General features: G+C 35.6%; 1 protein-coding gene across 15 annotated transcripts; it reads right to left on the reverse strand.

The window, feature by feature from the left end:
* Nucleotides 1-6,743: 6,743 nt before the first annotated feature.
* LOC108218886 (pentatricopeptide repeat-containing protein At4g01570) lies at nucleotides 6,744-15,508 on the reverse strand. Of its 15 annotated transcripts, XM_064091485.1 has the most exons (7): nucleotides 15,206-15,494; nucleotides 14,470-14,598; nucleotides 13,964-14,093; nucleotides 13,484-13,613; nucleotides 9,606-12,810; nucleotides 7,474-9,526; nucleotides 6,744-6,983 (listed from the first exon to the last, which is right to left on the reverse strand). In XM_064091485.1, the coding sequence occupies exon 5, from the start codon at nucleotides 12,754-12,756 to the stop codon at nucleotides 10,252-10,254; it is 2,505 nt and encodes an 834-aa protein (XP_063947555.1). In that variant the 5' UTR covers nucleotides 12,757-12,810; nucleotides 13,484-13,613; nucleotides 13,964-14,093; nucleotides 14,470-14,598; nucleotides 15,206-15,494; the 3' UTR covers nucleotides 6,744-6,983; nucleotides 7,474-9,526; nucleotides 9,606-10,251. The 15 variants fall into 15 exon arrangements, with proteins under 15 accessions (XP_063947555.1, XP_063947562.1, XP_063947560.1 ...); XM_064091492.1 differs by lacking the exons at nucleotides 13,964-14,093; nucleotides 14,470-14,598 and having other exon boundaries at nucleotides 13,484-13,569; nucleotides 15,206-15,277; nucleotides 15,421-15,508; XM_064091490.1 differs by lacking the exons at nucleotides 13,964-14,093; nucleotides 14,470-14,598 and having other exon boundaries at nucleotides 15,206-15,277; nucleotides 15,421-15,508.
* Between the last annotated feature and the right edge of the window lie 300 nt (nucleotides 15,509-15,808).

Here is a 15,808-nt window from a genome sequence, read left to right on the forward strand (position 1 = left end):
TTTTTGATGCGGGTGCGTTTTGAGAAATTGACTAAACTATTTAAATTGTATATATATGATTTACTTTATGATTTGGTCAAAAGTAACGCCGCCTCCACTCAAAGCAACACGCACAGGGTTAGCATTGGCCATAATACAAAAACCCTAGAAACATTGATTGAAGCTTAAATTTTGTTCAACGATCAATTACGAGAAATTTATATGTAATGATATGTCACGGTTTATGAATTCTTTAAGGCTACATACTTGGTTATAAGGTTTACAATGGTTCTGGCAGAAATAAAAATAATATTACAATGGTTCCACCAGATATTAAAGAAGAATTTTGAGGTTGTTTGTCTTGAAGAAGCTGACAAAGTAAGAATTGATGGTGTTGAACGCTCATCTGCATATTTCAGGAGACACGCTACGGTCTATCAAATGAAAGGTGTTCTCAGAGCGTTAACAGGCGTGGAAGAGTACAGTACAAACAGAAGCAAGTTTTTAACATAGGTCTTGCAAGACTGTGTTTATTGTTAAATTATGGGAATTTTTTTTGCGAAATATTAAATTATGGAATTTCACCTTTACATATTAATAGAACTTATTTTAAGGCTATTTAAATATTTGATCTTATCAGTTACTTTTTTTTTGCTATATTTTTAGTATTCTTTTTTAGGTATTGTTTGGCATTGTCGTTGCAGACAGCAACAAGGTTTTTTTTTTTTTTTTTTTGAAAATGAGAATAAATCTCAACGAGAATCGGCAATTCACCGTGATAATTCTTTCATTCAAGAAAGCTTATTATCTAACCGTCGGACATGCAAGATGACCGGGGAAATTTAGACAATAAAACTTTAATGTCCGAAAAGAAAACCGGCCTTCTTCCAAGAATCCTGAAAATAAAACAAGAGAAACAAAAGAATATAAGTCGATATATTTAACAGATTACATCAAAATATTCCCACAATCATGATAACTCATGATTGAGACAATTAAGCTCTTAATTAAGGCATAATAATAAAATATTAATATCCTTAATTAAGACACAATTAACGCCCTCAAATAAGGCCCAATTAACGCCCTCAATAAATAGGCACAATTTACGCCCTCAATAATTGAGGCACAATTTACGCCCTCAATAATTGAGGCACAATTTACGCCCTCAATAAAGAGGCATAATTAACGAGGCACAATTACCGCCTTCAATTAAGGCATAATTAGCGCACTTTCCTTTCTGAAACCGGATCCCGTCCTGAAACCGCCGTCACCGCCACCATCCGCCACCACCGCTATGCTATCGATCAAGTTGTCTCGTCGTATGCGAAGCGAACAACGAAGCGTATCACATGTAACACGAAAAATCGCCAAAAACACCAAAAACCAAACAAAACATATGGATTAAACAAACAAACAAATACAAACAAACAAACAAGATTAAAATCAACACCTTTCGCAATTCCACTCAAAATCATGAGAAAAAGAAAGAATATTGTAAATAATTGTAATAGAAGGGCATACCATATCATATTGTTCACGTAAGAAATATCAAAAATCAAGAAGAGACATACCCATGAACTGATTAGAAGAAGCATGAGCACATTTTGCAGATTTTCCATGCATATTCCCATTTTCTCTTCACCACCAAACTCTCAGAAGCAAGCCAATTTATGTCAACAAAAAGAGAAGGCTTTAGGATAGGGGGGATTGACGTCCGGAGATGAAATCAGAGCCGTAGAAATCGAAAATTGGATAGCCAAAACAATAAAAATACACGATTTTCTGATCTCGAGACCCATTTTTATTGTTTGGAAGGAGGAAGATTGAAGCTTATCAACCCGTCTAAGTTTATAAACAATGAAATGAGTATATTCCCATTCTCAGGGTTTGGTTTGATTTACAAATCTTTAGCAAAATTCTATTCTATGATGTAACACCATTTTATTGTTTTGGGCAAATCAATTATTAAACCAAGTATAATCGTAAAACCTGGTACAGAGACAAATGGTGCAGTGATGTAGATCTGCTGGGGCTCAGATATGTTCTATTTATAATCATAGTCGAATTTAGGCATGATCAGACAAAATAGGTTTATCAGACAGCAACAAGGTTTAAGTAGGTGAAAAATTGTTTGATAAATTTAAAAGTAACTTTTCCGAATAGCAGTTTTTAGATGAAAAGCTGCTTTTAGAAAAACAGGTCCTTCCATGTTTTGAAAAAAGCTATTTTCGACTTTTACAAGAAGTTGTTACAGATTTTACTAACAAACCTATTAAAAATATTATTTTTTATATTATAGCTTAATATAAGCACATATAAAAAAAATTAACAAATAGTTATCCGATATTAACATCACTTTTTATACCATTTTTACCAGCAATTTTTCTGGACAGCAATTTATAACAACACTCTCGAACATTCTTTTTTTTACTCACTTTTTGGTCATTCTTAAATGCCTGAATAGTTATTTATGTTTATTAGGTTTTGCTGTTCTGTGGGTCAACTTCCAAAATTAGAGTTCTAACTGTCACTCTTCCGCTCTTCAATCTTCATCCTCTATACTGATTAATCATCTTCGCTCTTCCATCTTCTCTCCTATTTATCAGTTTTATTAATAAAATTAAGATCTAGCCCTTTTTGGTTAAATTTTTTTTGAGTACCTTGTCATCAAGGTTGTGCCTGTTGGGTCGCGCAACACCCATTAACTCCGCATTAGTATGATATTGTCCGCTCTGGGCCGTAACCAAGCCCGCACGGATTTGCTTTCGGGCTCCCCCCAAAAGGCCTCATACTAATGGAGTTCTTTGGCTGCTTATATTCAAGATAAATCCTCTTTATCTTTCTGATGTGGGACTTGGGTTGAACCCACTCAACAATCTCCCCTCAATCCAAGAACCACCAATCTTGTGACTCTTATACCGCCGCGACTCATCAGTTCCTCATCTTGCGGGACACGCCGTCCGACCACCTTTGTCAGAAAGACTTTCGACACAAGCCGTCCAAGACCTCCAATCGTAGTTCTGGAGAGCCTCCCCACATCACACAACTGCAGCCCGCAACCCCGAGATCAACTTCTTAACCATCGGCACTGATACCACTTGTTGGGTCGCGCAACACCCATTAACTCCGCAGCCCGCACGGATTTGCTTTCGGGCTCCTCCCAAAAGGCCTCATACTAATGGAGTTCTTTGGCTGCTTATATTCAAGATAAATCCTCTTTATCTTTCTGATGTGGGACTTGGGTTGAACCCACTCAACAGTGCCCATCTTTTCGGAATGTTTGTGTTTGTTTTGATGTTTTTGCGTGTTTTGTTATGATTTTCGGTAACGTTTCTAAGAAGGAGTTACATGATATTTTGGGTGATCCGTAAGGCTTGGATCAAATATGACACGGTGGTGAATATAGCAGAAGCCCACCTTTACGACATAAAATTGTTTATGTTTTGAGATCATTTGTTGATCCAATATCAGTTGATGTAATTGATAATTCCGAACATCGGACTATAAATGTTGCTGTTTATGTGATGGTCAATTGCGATACTACTATGATCATAACTGATGTAGGTTGTATTGCTCGAGATTTGATTGTAATATTTTTGGATTGAAGAATTTAAATATTTTACGTGTTAAACAATCTGAAAACAAAGCGGCTAGCTATATGTTTAGTTTGCTTTGTTAGCTATATGTTTAGTTTGTTTTTCGTTTCCGGTTTAATTGACTTTTCGAGAGTTCATCTCGACTGGATTTCAGTTATTTATTAAATTCTTAGTCTTTCGTCAAAAAAATTCCTGAACAGTTGGGATTTAAAAACCAGGCTCAACCATTCAGAAACCTTTTAATACCTGTCTCGCGGCATTTCAAATTCATTTAATATTTGATTAAGCAAAGCAAATTTTAAAACTCATAAGGATCTCTAAAATATGAATTTCTGACGGGTAATGGAAGAAGGAATATGAGACATGTTTCTTTTTTTTTCGGGAAAAGAAAACATTTTCATTAACCAGAATAAAATACAGCCCGTACAAACTCTCCAACTGCCGATACAACCAGGTTTTAAAACAAATAACATATTACAATTGTTGGAATATGATCATGGTAAACCCTTCTCCTAATACCTTGAGATTTTAGGAGAATTGGTCACTTAACATGGTATCAGAGCTTAGGCTCGCGGGAAACTCGAGTTCGACTCCCAGTGACTCCCGTGATCCACTCTCAACTCATAAATGGGTTTTCGAGTGAGGGGAAACACTATAAGAAAATCCGGAATTACCAACGGAATATTTCGTTGGTAAAAGTGATATTCTGTTGGCCATCGAGGAATTACCAACGGAATAAACTGTCACTAAAATCCTCGTTGCTAAAGTTTTCCCAACGGAATATGTGTTCCGATAATAATGTTACAACGGATTACCAACGGACTGGGAGGCTGTTGATTTTTAAAAGAAACCCAATATCCCAACGGATTTTCCGTTGGTAACTTGCCAACGGTTTTTCCGTTGGTAACTTGCCAACGGACATTGAACGTTGGTAATGAGCCAACAACAATTGCCAACCGACATTCCGTTGGTAAAGAACTTTACCAACATAATGACATTCCATTGGTAAAGAACTTTACCAACAGAATGACTACAGATTATGCTCCAGAATAAGTTTAAATTTTTAATATTTATAATTAAATTCCGTTGGTAAATGGTTGGTAAAGTTATAAAATATTTTTTTTTATTTTTATTGATACATTAAATCTTTTTGACATCCCTATATTACAATTATAAAAATAAATTGCTTCATTAGATAATAGAAAATGTCATAAATTAAAAGCAAAACTAACATCCAAACATCCGAAGTTATAAGGCATAAGTCATACATAACATATAAAAAACTAGCTTGTCCTAGACATTTAAATGTTAGAATATGATCCTGGTAAGCCTCCTCCTAATATCTTGAGTTTTAGGAGAATTGGTCACTTAACAACAATAAGTAGGTGTTTCAATCAAATAACATATTATAATAACTAGGTGTTTTGTTTCCTCATAGTTTAACACGTAAAATTTAAAAAAATTTAGAGCTAAAAATAAAATCAAAGATATTTCAAACGATCCAAATTCGACTAACATCTCAGAAAGCAGAGCATCACAACATATTCTTCAAACTAGTTTTAGAAACCATATCAAACTTCTGAAAATTGTTTTCTATTATTAGAAAGAGAAAACTGCCACTCTTACCAATCTCCCAATATATCGAAAAAAGTGGGACAAAAACAATGCAGCTGCAATTTTCAATTGTTTTGACCGACAGAGTGAATGCCAGCCTAAAAGCTTGCATATAAATTAGGCACAACAGCGAAAGTGATTTTCCATTTGTTGATCATTTTCTCCAAACCTTCATTTACAGAACAGCCAAATGGAAATTTATCATCTGGGCAATCACTAATCAGTAGAAATGCTTTCTTGTTTCTCATCTATTAAAGATTTTATGGATTTTATGTATTCATAGATATTGACTTGACGCACGTTGATTCTATGTAATTTTTATAGAAAAATTACAAGCACAATATATGGAAAAAGTGACACGAATCTTCTGTCTGATTATACGGTTGAATTGTGTAACTATTGTCGACACATATGACATTGACAGTTGTAGTTGTGAATACAATAAAGATGACATTTTTTTGCTATCATAATCTCTTATGTCTTATTTAAAAATAAAATAAAAAATAATCTCTTATGTCTTGGTGTCGTAGTGTAGAGAAATATGGGTTTTAACTTTTTAAGTCCCGCATTGACATATTACTTCTTACTCCTTAGTCCTTCCCACGCGGACCTTACAACACATATATGAGTAGAGAATATTTTTTTTTGCAAGAATAGTGAGAATAGTTATTTTGTATTTTAAATATTAAACAATTGTTTTGGAGATTTTTCATTTTTGTGTTGTTGATTATAGAGTCAAAATTATTCTTCATAGACCATGGCCTTGTATTACTAATCATATTGAATATAAGGGGTGAAATATATACAAGGATCCAATATGCATTTTACTTTCAAATCGTATTAACTTCTCTCAAGTATGTATTGCTCCATCAACCACGAGGACACATTCTTCATGAGTGATTAACATTAGAATAGTGTTAGGTGCATATAATTATGTACATAAAACTTGTAAATAATGACATGACATGTCAATTGATGTGTACTAATTTAATTGGAGTGGTTGATATGAATAAAAGGGGTCTATTCCAATTAAAATCCACCACATGTCATGATATACAAATTTTTGTACACAATTATGAGCACCGAGCATTTTTTTTTAACATTATGGTAACATACACATCAAAAAATGTTGGGTTTCTTTATGTATTTAACACTTTGTTGTGTCTTTCTTTCAATTTCAAGATGTGCAGAATTACACAATTTTGATCGTAAAATCCTTATTCATATGAAGCAAGTGAGATACTTAATGACTAAGATATATGAGTTCTGAGCAATGATGGCAGACGTAATGGGAACTTCGAGCACCTATTTGTCCATCAACCTAACAGTCCAGTACTGACTTGGAGTCTTGGATGTTTGTATTTCCCCCTAATATTTTCATTTTGTACTTAATGACTAAGATACTAAAGGCCGTTTACTTGCAAGTTATCAGACTTAAGGGTGAATGGGTGATCCCTTTATGTTTTAGTGGACAGGTTTTTAGTTCCATGACTAAATCTTACAATTTCACAATTAGAATTCGTAGTCTACGGCACCCTTAGTACCCTAATTCACTAGGAGGCTTAAATGTAGAAATTATATATCTTCGGAATAAGATTTAAAACCTTGGTTTAGGCCCCAGCCCAGATTACAGGGTCATTAGCTCGTACCTCATAGCTTGTTGCTTATAAACAAAATTGACTAGAATTGCTCATGTCGTCTGCTTTCAAGCCACTCGCCACTACAAACTGAGTCTCTACTCGTTTCCCTTCCTCCAGTTTAATCTGCTAAATTGAAATCTTCAAGCCAAGGAACCTGGATTGCAAATATAAATATGAAAGTCTACATAATTTGGTATTCAACGATACAAAATATTCACCTGGAATAATAAATAATGTATAAAAAGACCGTGCTTGATGAGTGATTACAGTATTACACCACGAAACTATTATTATTGACATGATAGAGGATAGACTAAGCTATGATTGTCACTTTTATTCTTTATGTGAACCAAAGTTCTTATTAAAACCTTGTATTCAGACTTCTCCACAACATGATTACCACAGTCTACATGGGTCACAAGTTACAACGCGCAAGATCCTCTTTAGATCTTTTATTTTATACAATTATCAGTATCATGTTCCATCACGGTTGACCTTGACTTCAAAAATGTAGAATACATTATCAGTAAAAACGTTTCTATATTTCACTTGTACATAACAGAACAGCAATGACAAGAGTCAGGTATCTTGGACTAGTGACTAAAATAACTGGAGTGTGAAAGATTGGCAAAAAAAAATCTTACGATTATGTTGTCCCGTTGAAGAAAGGCTCTTATTGCACAACTTGTCTGCCAGCTGGGTGATACTGATAGTCTGATACATTCCCTGGAATCTAGGAGCATTGCAAATGAAGAACGCTAGGTTGTAGATCAAAAATCATAACCCCAGCAATTTTTGTTATTGAGAATAAAAAAATATCCAAGTCATACAGAACATTGCTTGAGTTGTGAAGGTTTTCCTGTAAAGGACATAATATAAGCATAATCACCAATGCATATTGTTCAAGTAGCTAAAGAATTTCTAAGATCACCAATTAATTGATTTTTTGTATAATTTTTTTTTCAAGAATCTCAGGTATCGAAACACAGGGTCAATACAGGTACATACATATTCAAGGGTGAATAAGAATGCAGTGGACAGGCATCTGAAAAAAAAAAAACTGTATTTCATAGCATATACACTATCAACCGTAAGCAAGTTTCAAGTTCGAGCACTAAGCAAGTAACCGTCAACAGTTATTGGTTTAAATCTTCGATCACATACCTTGTGCAGGCTGTACTACAACTATAACAGAAGTACCTTCTTGCAGACCAATTTCATAGTATAGGCCATCTAGACTGCTGCAAGATAGATCAAGGTACAATGTTTAGACGAGCACAAAGTCTATATGCTAAGATCATACTACTAGGTAAATGCCGATCATACAGAAGTGAATCCAAGCGGAAAAACGCAACAATGCCGTGAACATAAATTTTTCTTTTTGTTCAAAGAGCTGCATGTGAGATAATGAATTACAATCAACTTATGGACACAAAATGTAGCCAGATAATTCCACTGATGTACTGGGAACATCTTATATGTATATTTGCAAACATGTCCAATTATCAAAGATTGGAGAACTGAAGCACAACAAAGTTGGCCAATAGAACTTTTCACTAGAGTTTCTATCATATAACAATCTTCTCAACCTCTTCTCTTGCAAAAGAGAACCTAGACTGGTTGCTGTTTTGTACTTTCCTTGAAAATGATACACCAAGAGCCCTGCAGTTTATCAGTTCCACCGAGGAAATTAGCCCAATTCTGAGGTCAAGCTAAAGAGTTTATTAACTCACCTCCATTCCAACACTCATCATTCCAGACACATCTGGTAACATATAAAAGAATTATAAGCAGTGTTATACTGTTATTCAAATTAGTAACACTTCTAGTTTGGTTCTCAGAACAACCATTCAACATAACTGGGATATTATTTTCTTGTGCAAAGAACATATTTGGTTGAAAATCAACATTGACATTGGGTGAAATGTAAGCATCCTGAATATGCAGGCCCTTGGAATTATCTGACAAATGATATAAATTAGGCCGCTTATGAAAACTTCTGGACTACGGAAAACTTGAAGTCTGAATATTAAAATTATCAAATCTTTTCCAACTTCAAAGGAATGAGTTTCTGCTACTTGCAATCGTGACCCTGAACTAAATTCAGACTGATCTCTTGGAGCATTAAGATCCTTAATGGTGGATGCAGCTTTTACTGGAGTATGGCACTGTAAGAATTATCTGCACCAGGTGTTTCTCTGCTATAGCGCTTCGAGCATCTACATTTACTTACTGGAGCATGGCATTGTAAGAATTATCTGCACCAGATGTCTCTCTGCTATAGTCCTTCGAGTTGTATAAGAATATATCAGTACATAATGTGCTCTGTGAAATCAAATGATTTCACTACATCAGCCTAGTGGTAGTGTATATAATTGGCCACTTGTTACTGAATTAGCAGAATGTGCAATCAATGCAGAAGTATAAGATTGCTTCTTCTGAAGATCTCCATCTCAGTACGATTCAACAGATGCCACTAGCTCTGATTTATTTCTTTGCTCAGTCAACTGAATTTCACCATTAAGTTTCATTCCTGAATCACTGTTTATCATAAAGAGTCTAAAGACCATGGCTGGGTTCTCTATTGAGTTTGAATATCCTACTGACCAGGCTACATGAGTCTGAATTCTGCTTGGAAGGTCCATAAGAGCCAGTCATACTTGCCAGAGATCATTATATATCTGAGGTACACGTTTCCTAAGAAATATTCAATTATTTTAACTGAAACCTGAAACAAATTTGAGGGGTAAAAAAAAGATAACAGTAAAATCCATACCAGGATGCTGGATGTAGAAGAACAGATCTAATAGAGCACTGATTGTAGGAGAGCTCCTCACACTGCTTGCCAGAGTTGGCCAGCCAGGAGATTCTGATATACTATTAGAAAAGATGTCAACATTCCTCACATTAGTAAATCAAATCCTTGATCCATATCCATATCCAAAAAATGGAGCAATAAAGGGCCTCTTGGCAACCACCATACAAGTCAATTATGGCTTATAAGCAAATATAAGCACCGTCTCATGAAAGATAAACACGCAGAGAGCTTATTAGCTTAAGACTGACATACAGGAAAGACATTGTTGCACTTTTACTATTAGATACACCTGACGAAGAACCGTTACTGGAAACTCGTCTTCCACCCAGTGTAAAACATTTCCTGAACAATATTGCATGTCAAGGGTAGCATCATTAATCTGTTGAACTCTACTCCTTCAAGACTAGGTAACTTATTTGGCCAGACAATAGATTGCAAAACGAAACATTGGAAGACGAAGCAATGTTTTCTTTGGTAGACCATGCTAAACATATATGACAAATACAAGGCATGATAATGAACACCAAAAAATACTTTTGAGTTTAAATCACACCTATCCCCTACAGTCTAAAACATGCAAATAACCAGCCACATCAAACAGTTTTCAAGATAAATCTCCTTCATCAGATCGTCTCATTGATGCCTTTTGGTATCTCACTTTCTCAATCTCCCTCTCTAGATAGTCCAGAGTTGTATCTGTGACGTGATTAGGAGGACAACCTGCATCCAGCATCATCTTTAAGCACTTGTATGCATCCTTTAATCTGCCTGCCTTGCTATGGACCTCAATAAGGGTATTATATGTAACAACGTCAGGGTTTATTCCGCTAACTTTCATTTGTTCAAAAAGCTTGTTTGCATCATCAATTCGACCAGCCTTCCCTAGGGCATTAATCAGAGTATTATACATCACGATGTCAAGATAACCGCCCTGCTTCATTAGCTTTTCTAGAACAGCACTGGCAAGATCTGCCCTTCCCAACTTACCAAGCCCTTGAATGATCATGTTGTATGTTGCTATGTCCGAATGGCAATCTTTTTCATCCATTTCTTGAAGAACGCCCCACGCTTCATTGAAATAACCCTTCTTTACAAAGGAACTCAAAAGGGAATTGTAAGTGTAACTCACAGGATTAACACCCATATCACGGAAAATCTCAAATAACTTGCAGGCCAAACTTAGCTTTCCCTTGGCCAAAAAAATAGACAAATATGTATTGACCATGTCAATATCAAATGAATCAATGCCTTTCTCTTCAATTCGTTTTGCTCGGGACAAGAAAAAAAGTGAAGATAAATGCTCTTTAGAATCAACTTGTTCAGCTAACAGATCCATATATGGTGATGAAGACCATGGGTCAACATCAATCTTGGAAGTTCCCTTGTCGTTTTGACCAACTCCTTCTTTGGCAAGATTCATACCAATCACTCCGCTAGAGGAACTAAGAAATTGTAATATATCTGAAAATTCACCTGTGGAAGGAAAGATTGGTGTATAATCCTTTTCTCTGCTTTGTGGACCTTTTACTGATGCTTCCATATTGGCATTCCACTTGAGAACGGCTGGCATTAAATTGCCGCCCCTAACATGCTTCATAAGCCTATCAGTCCAATCCCACCGGTCATGCTTATAAAGCGAAATTAAGAGTGATGTTAGAGTAACCAAATCCACCGGGAATCCCCTAATTTGCATCTCCTTTACTAAATCCAACGCGTCCTCAATCAGACCTTCCCTTGAAACATGCATTATGACAATGCTGTACGTAATCCCATCCACAAACTGACCTTTCTTTTTTAAATCAGAGAACAGAGTGTAAGCAGCTTCACCCCTTCCATTTTTAAATAGCCCGTCAATTAGGATGTTGTGCGTCCAACATGAGGCTCTCACCCCCTCGTCAATCATCTTCTCATACAGATGGCATGCTTCGGCAAGTTTCCTTGCCTTGAGAAACCCATCTAGAAGGGAGTTGTAAACAACAGTATCTGGACGGAAGCCATTGTATTGCATCTCATTTAATATCTTTGTTGCATCATCTATCAGGTAAGACTTGGAGCATCCCTGAATAAGAATGCGATAACTGAAGGCATCAGGCTCATGACCAGATCCCTTCAGTTCTTCCCAGACAAGGAGTGCATCCTTCACTTTCCCACTAGAGCAGAGCACATGAAGAAGGCTGTTATACGTGCACAAGTCAGGACCATAGAAACCGCTGGAGCCAACGCTCTTTTCCTTCATCTCTTTGAAGAGTCTCAGGGACATAGCCAGATCACCCCAACACCCAAAGGCATGAATACATATATTGTAGCCCCATGTGTCCAACAAACAGTTATGCTTCTCTCTCAATTTATCAAAAATTCCTCTAAATTTTTCCTTCATCTCTGCTTTCCGAAGAGCCACAAACAGCTCGTTACAAGCAAAAGCACTGGGAAATACATTATGATTGTTGTTATTTCTCTGACCGTTGTCAGTACTACTAACGTTTGATGCATCGAAAAGCTTGAAAAATATAGTTAAGGCAAGATCTAGCTGATCATTTCGAACAAGTGCAACAAGGACAGAGTTATATATGTCAAGGTTTAAGTGGTCGGCAGTTGTCTTCATTTCAAGATCACTTTCATAATAATCCAAGATTTTTAGTGCAGAACTGAACTTCCCACATCGGATGAAGGCATCAAGGAGCAGTTTATAAGTTGCAGAATCAAGAACAACACCATCTTGCTTCATAAAGCCAAGCAGGTTGAGGATGTCCTCAAGGAGTTGCTGCTGCTGATTTTTGTGGCAGTGAAGACAGACACTTCGAAATATTTGAGAGTATGTCTTCGCAGAGTGCTTGTAATCAGGCCTGAGAGAGCACCACTGAAAGAAACTCAACTTCTTTGATATGTCAATGGAGTTCCGTCGGAGAACTTGGAGTACAAGACTTTCAGAAAGGGGAATCGAGTCCCCATCTAGGTTACGTATTCCTCCTGTCCCAGATAGTGCCTTAGCAATAGACGCAATTATAAGGAAGCTCCCAAGTTTAGTTGAAGTTGTCGTCGTGCCAATATTTCTCCTGAAGAAAAGATAAGCAGAAGTTATAGCTAGCTTCTTGTTGCAGATAGAACACATATCGTTATTGCCTGGCAATGTTGGTCTTCCCCTGCAATCCGTAATCACCTGATCCTGTATAAACAAAAAAAAAAAGGTTGAACAAATACCGAGTAAGACTCACTACCTCCTTAATTAAAACAATGATTACTTCTGTCTATTGAAATCAAGGTCTAAATTTTTATACTTATATAATGGATTTTTCTATGGTGTGCACGTGGGCACTAGCTAAGCACTAAATTTTATAAGTTTAGCTTGTTTTGATTGGTTCATACATCTTAATAATGGTGGACCCCTCAGATACAAAAACCACACCGATCAAAATGAGCTAAATGCATAGGATTTAGCGCTTAAAATGTGTCCATGGCACACACCAGACAGACCGTTATATAATTAACAAGTGCCTAAGGAAAGATACCCTCGGACAAATTAAATGCTTTAGATATTGCCGGTAGCAATTAGCAGACATCACGCTTAGCAAGATACAAAGAATGTGCTAAAGATACAGAAGGTTTCTCCATTTCTGGTAATGTAGCGACACCACAAAGTGTTTGCAAGAAAAAATCATTGTTGTACAGATCGGATTTTCACGGTACTAGTAAAAACTAACTCAGCCACTTGGGATAAAAACTAAACCACTTGGGATAAAATTCTAAGGGAACTTCTATCAAACAACTTGTACTCGTCTGAAATAAAATGAGGAATTTAGTCAACAGTTGAGAACAAATTATCATATATAGCGTACTACCTGAATTGTGATCGTTTAAAGCTATCGGCATCTATTGATCGCTTCGAAACACGTAGCCCAGGTATGCAATGGCCACCACCCCTGGGCTGTCAAAAATTCCCGCCAACCTCAATTTTAAGAGTTCGAGTTACTGTTTATACAAAATTGCAATTTTTACGGTTTGACTTTACGAGTCAAAACAATATAAGTTATCTTCAATAATAATTTACGAACTTATAAAGATAAATACAACTTAAAGCACGAAGCTCACCCCTCGATTTTTGATATGTGACACGGCCTTTGCAGTTATATCATTAAACTAGAATAGACATATAGGCAGTGCCTAGTAATATATATCTTTAATTGTTTAGATCTCATTCCACCATATGTATATATTTCATTATTAAATTCTATTAGGTTATCTTATCGTGCAGACTGAGTTGGTTCAGATCGAAAACAACTGTTTGGGTAAAGGAGCTCACCAGCTTATTCTGGGATTACCTAAAAATGGAGCATTAGCAACGAAATCATTTTCCTTATAATGCTCAAACCCATTAATAGGCAGTGCATCTGTTGCAAGCTCATCACTGTTCCAAGTGACTACACACAATTCTGGTCTCTGAGTATTTCCCTGTGCAGAATAAGATAAATACTATAGATAGGCAACTTTATTCATGTCTATATACAGGGTTTTCTGGTGCATATTGCTACTATCTATAATTGTATAAACAATATATCAGAAGATAGACAACCTCATACAGGGTTTTCCGTGAGAAATTCAAAATGATATAAGCTGAAGCTATAGAACCAGTCACTATCCACAACTATTAGTAGGAAACAGGAAGTCTATGCCTTGAACAGTTTTCTCTATTTCGAATCACAGTTATTCATTTTTGAAATTTTAAAACATTAATATACTTTCTTCCGGTTTGGAATTTAGCACGTCAAAACCAGGTAGCACATAAGCCAACTCAATTCATGTACATTCTAGGAACAATAGTAATTACATTACTCAAAAGTAGGGAGACATATAAGTTCTGCTATTTCATCAGATTTTCTAAATAATAAAGATGGATGTGTAGAAATATAGACCGTCCTGAAGCTCTAGCTGATGCAAGTTTATTTAATAGTTTAACCTGCAAGTAGTGCGGAGAGAAAAATATCATATAAATGGTGAAGTTTAAATGAAGTACACTCACATGCCTGCCAGAAATACAAGTATTTGGTATGAAAATATCATATTTGGTATGATTCATAAGCCATTAGAAAATAATCAGTTAACAATCCGATGTCACTCAGAATTTAAATAGAGGGACAAGATAAGCATATTTATTCCAAGTGATTCTTATGTCAAACAACAATAAAAGTATACCTTCTGGAAAACACTACAAAACCATACCAATTCATCATTCCTGTGCTCAGATATATGTCATAAAATCAAATCAACAGAAAGGGATAAGAAACATATCCAAGATTCAAATCATATATATCATTAATCCAGAACCATGATAGTTACACTACTTCAGAATCAGAAAACAAAGACCTAAGTCTATCACCTCAACATTTAATCAAACACAACTTAGACACTCAACAAACACAAGTTCAAGAGCTGGTAAATTTGTTGACCGCCTTGGTGCCTTTAGAAACAGTGTGCTTGGCCAATTCACCGGGGAGCAAAAGCCTCACAGCAAATAAAAACTACACAAATTTAACCAAAATCTAGACAAGAAAGCCCCAATTTACCTCGATGAAATCTGTAACTCAAAGACCCAAATTTCAAGCTGCGGCTAAAACACCAACTCGAAACCTAACCACCTGCATAATTTAAAAAATAGAAATTAATAGTGAAGAAATACAAAATCAGATAGTGAAGAAATAGAAGATCAAAAGAATAAAATAGAAACTAAAGTAGCAGGGTAGATGTGAGTTATTGTTGGCCATGAGATAGCAGAGCAAACCATGGATGTAGATAGACAGAGTCGAGAGGAAGTTTTTTGATGTGTGTGTTTTTAATCGAATTGGGTGTTTAGTTTTGGGGGGAATTTTGCCGCCCGTGCAGTGATTTTCTTTTCACCTCGTAGTCTGGTACACTGTGTTTACATTCATTTTTTATTAAAAAAAATTAGCAATAATTTAAATTGTTTTCATGCAGATTATATACAGAAAATAGTTATATATATGTGTAATATAATTAATATAATATATATTATTTCATAATTTAATTAAACAACTAAACTAATTTATCTATATTTTTCTGAAATATATATTATTATCATCAAAATATTTGTAATTACTTAAAATTATTACTCATATTAGTCATATTTACATAATATATTTAAACTCTAT

The sequence above is a fragment of the Daucus carota genome, chromosome 4 (genome assembly GCF_001625215.2).
Source record: "Daucus carota subsp. sativus chromosome 4, DH1 v3.0, whole genome shotgun sequence".
Taxonomy (NCBI): domain Eukaryota; kingdom Viridiplantae; phylum Streptophyta; class Magnoliopsida; order Apiales; family Apiaceae; genus Daucus; species Daucus carota.

Bases quoted from the DNA above. Each gene is read 5' to 3' on its own strand.
- LOC108218886 (XM_064091493.1), bottom strand. From the start codon at position 12,756: ATGTGTTCTATCTGCAACAAGAAGCTAGCTATAACTTCTGCTTATCTT.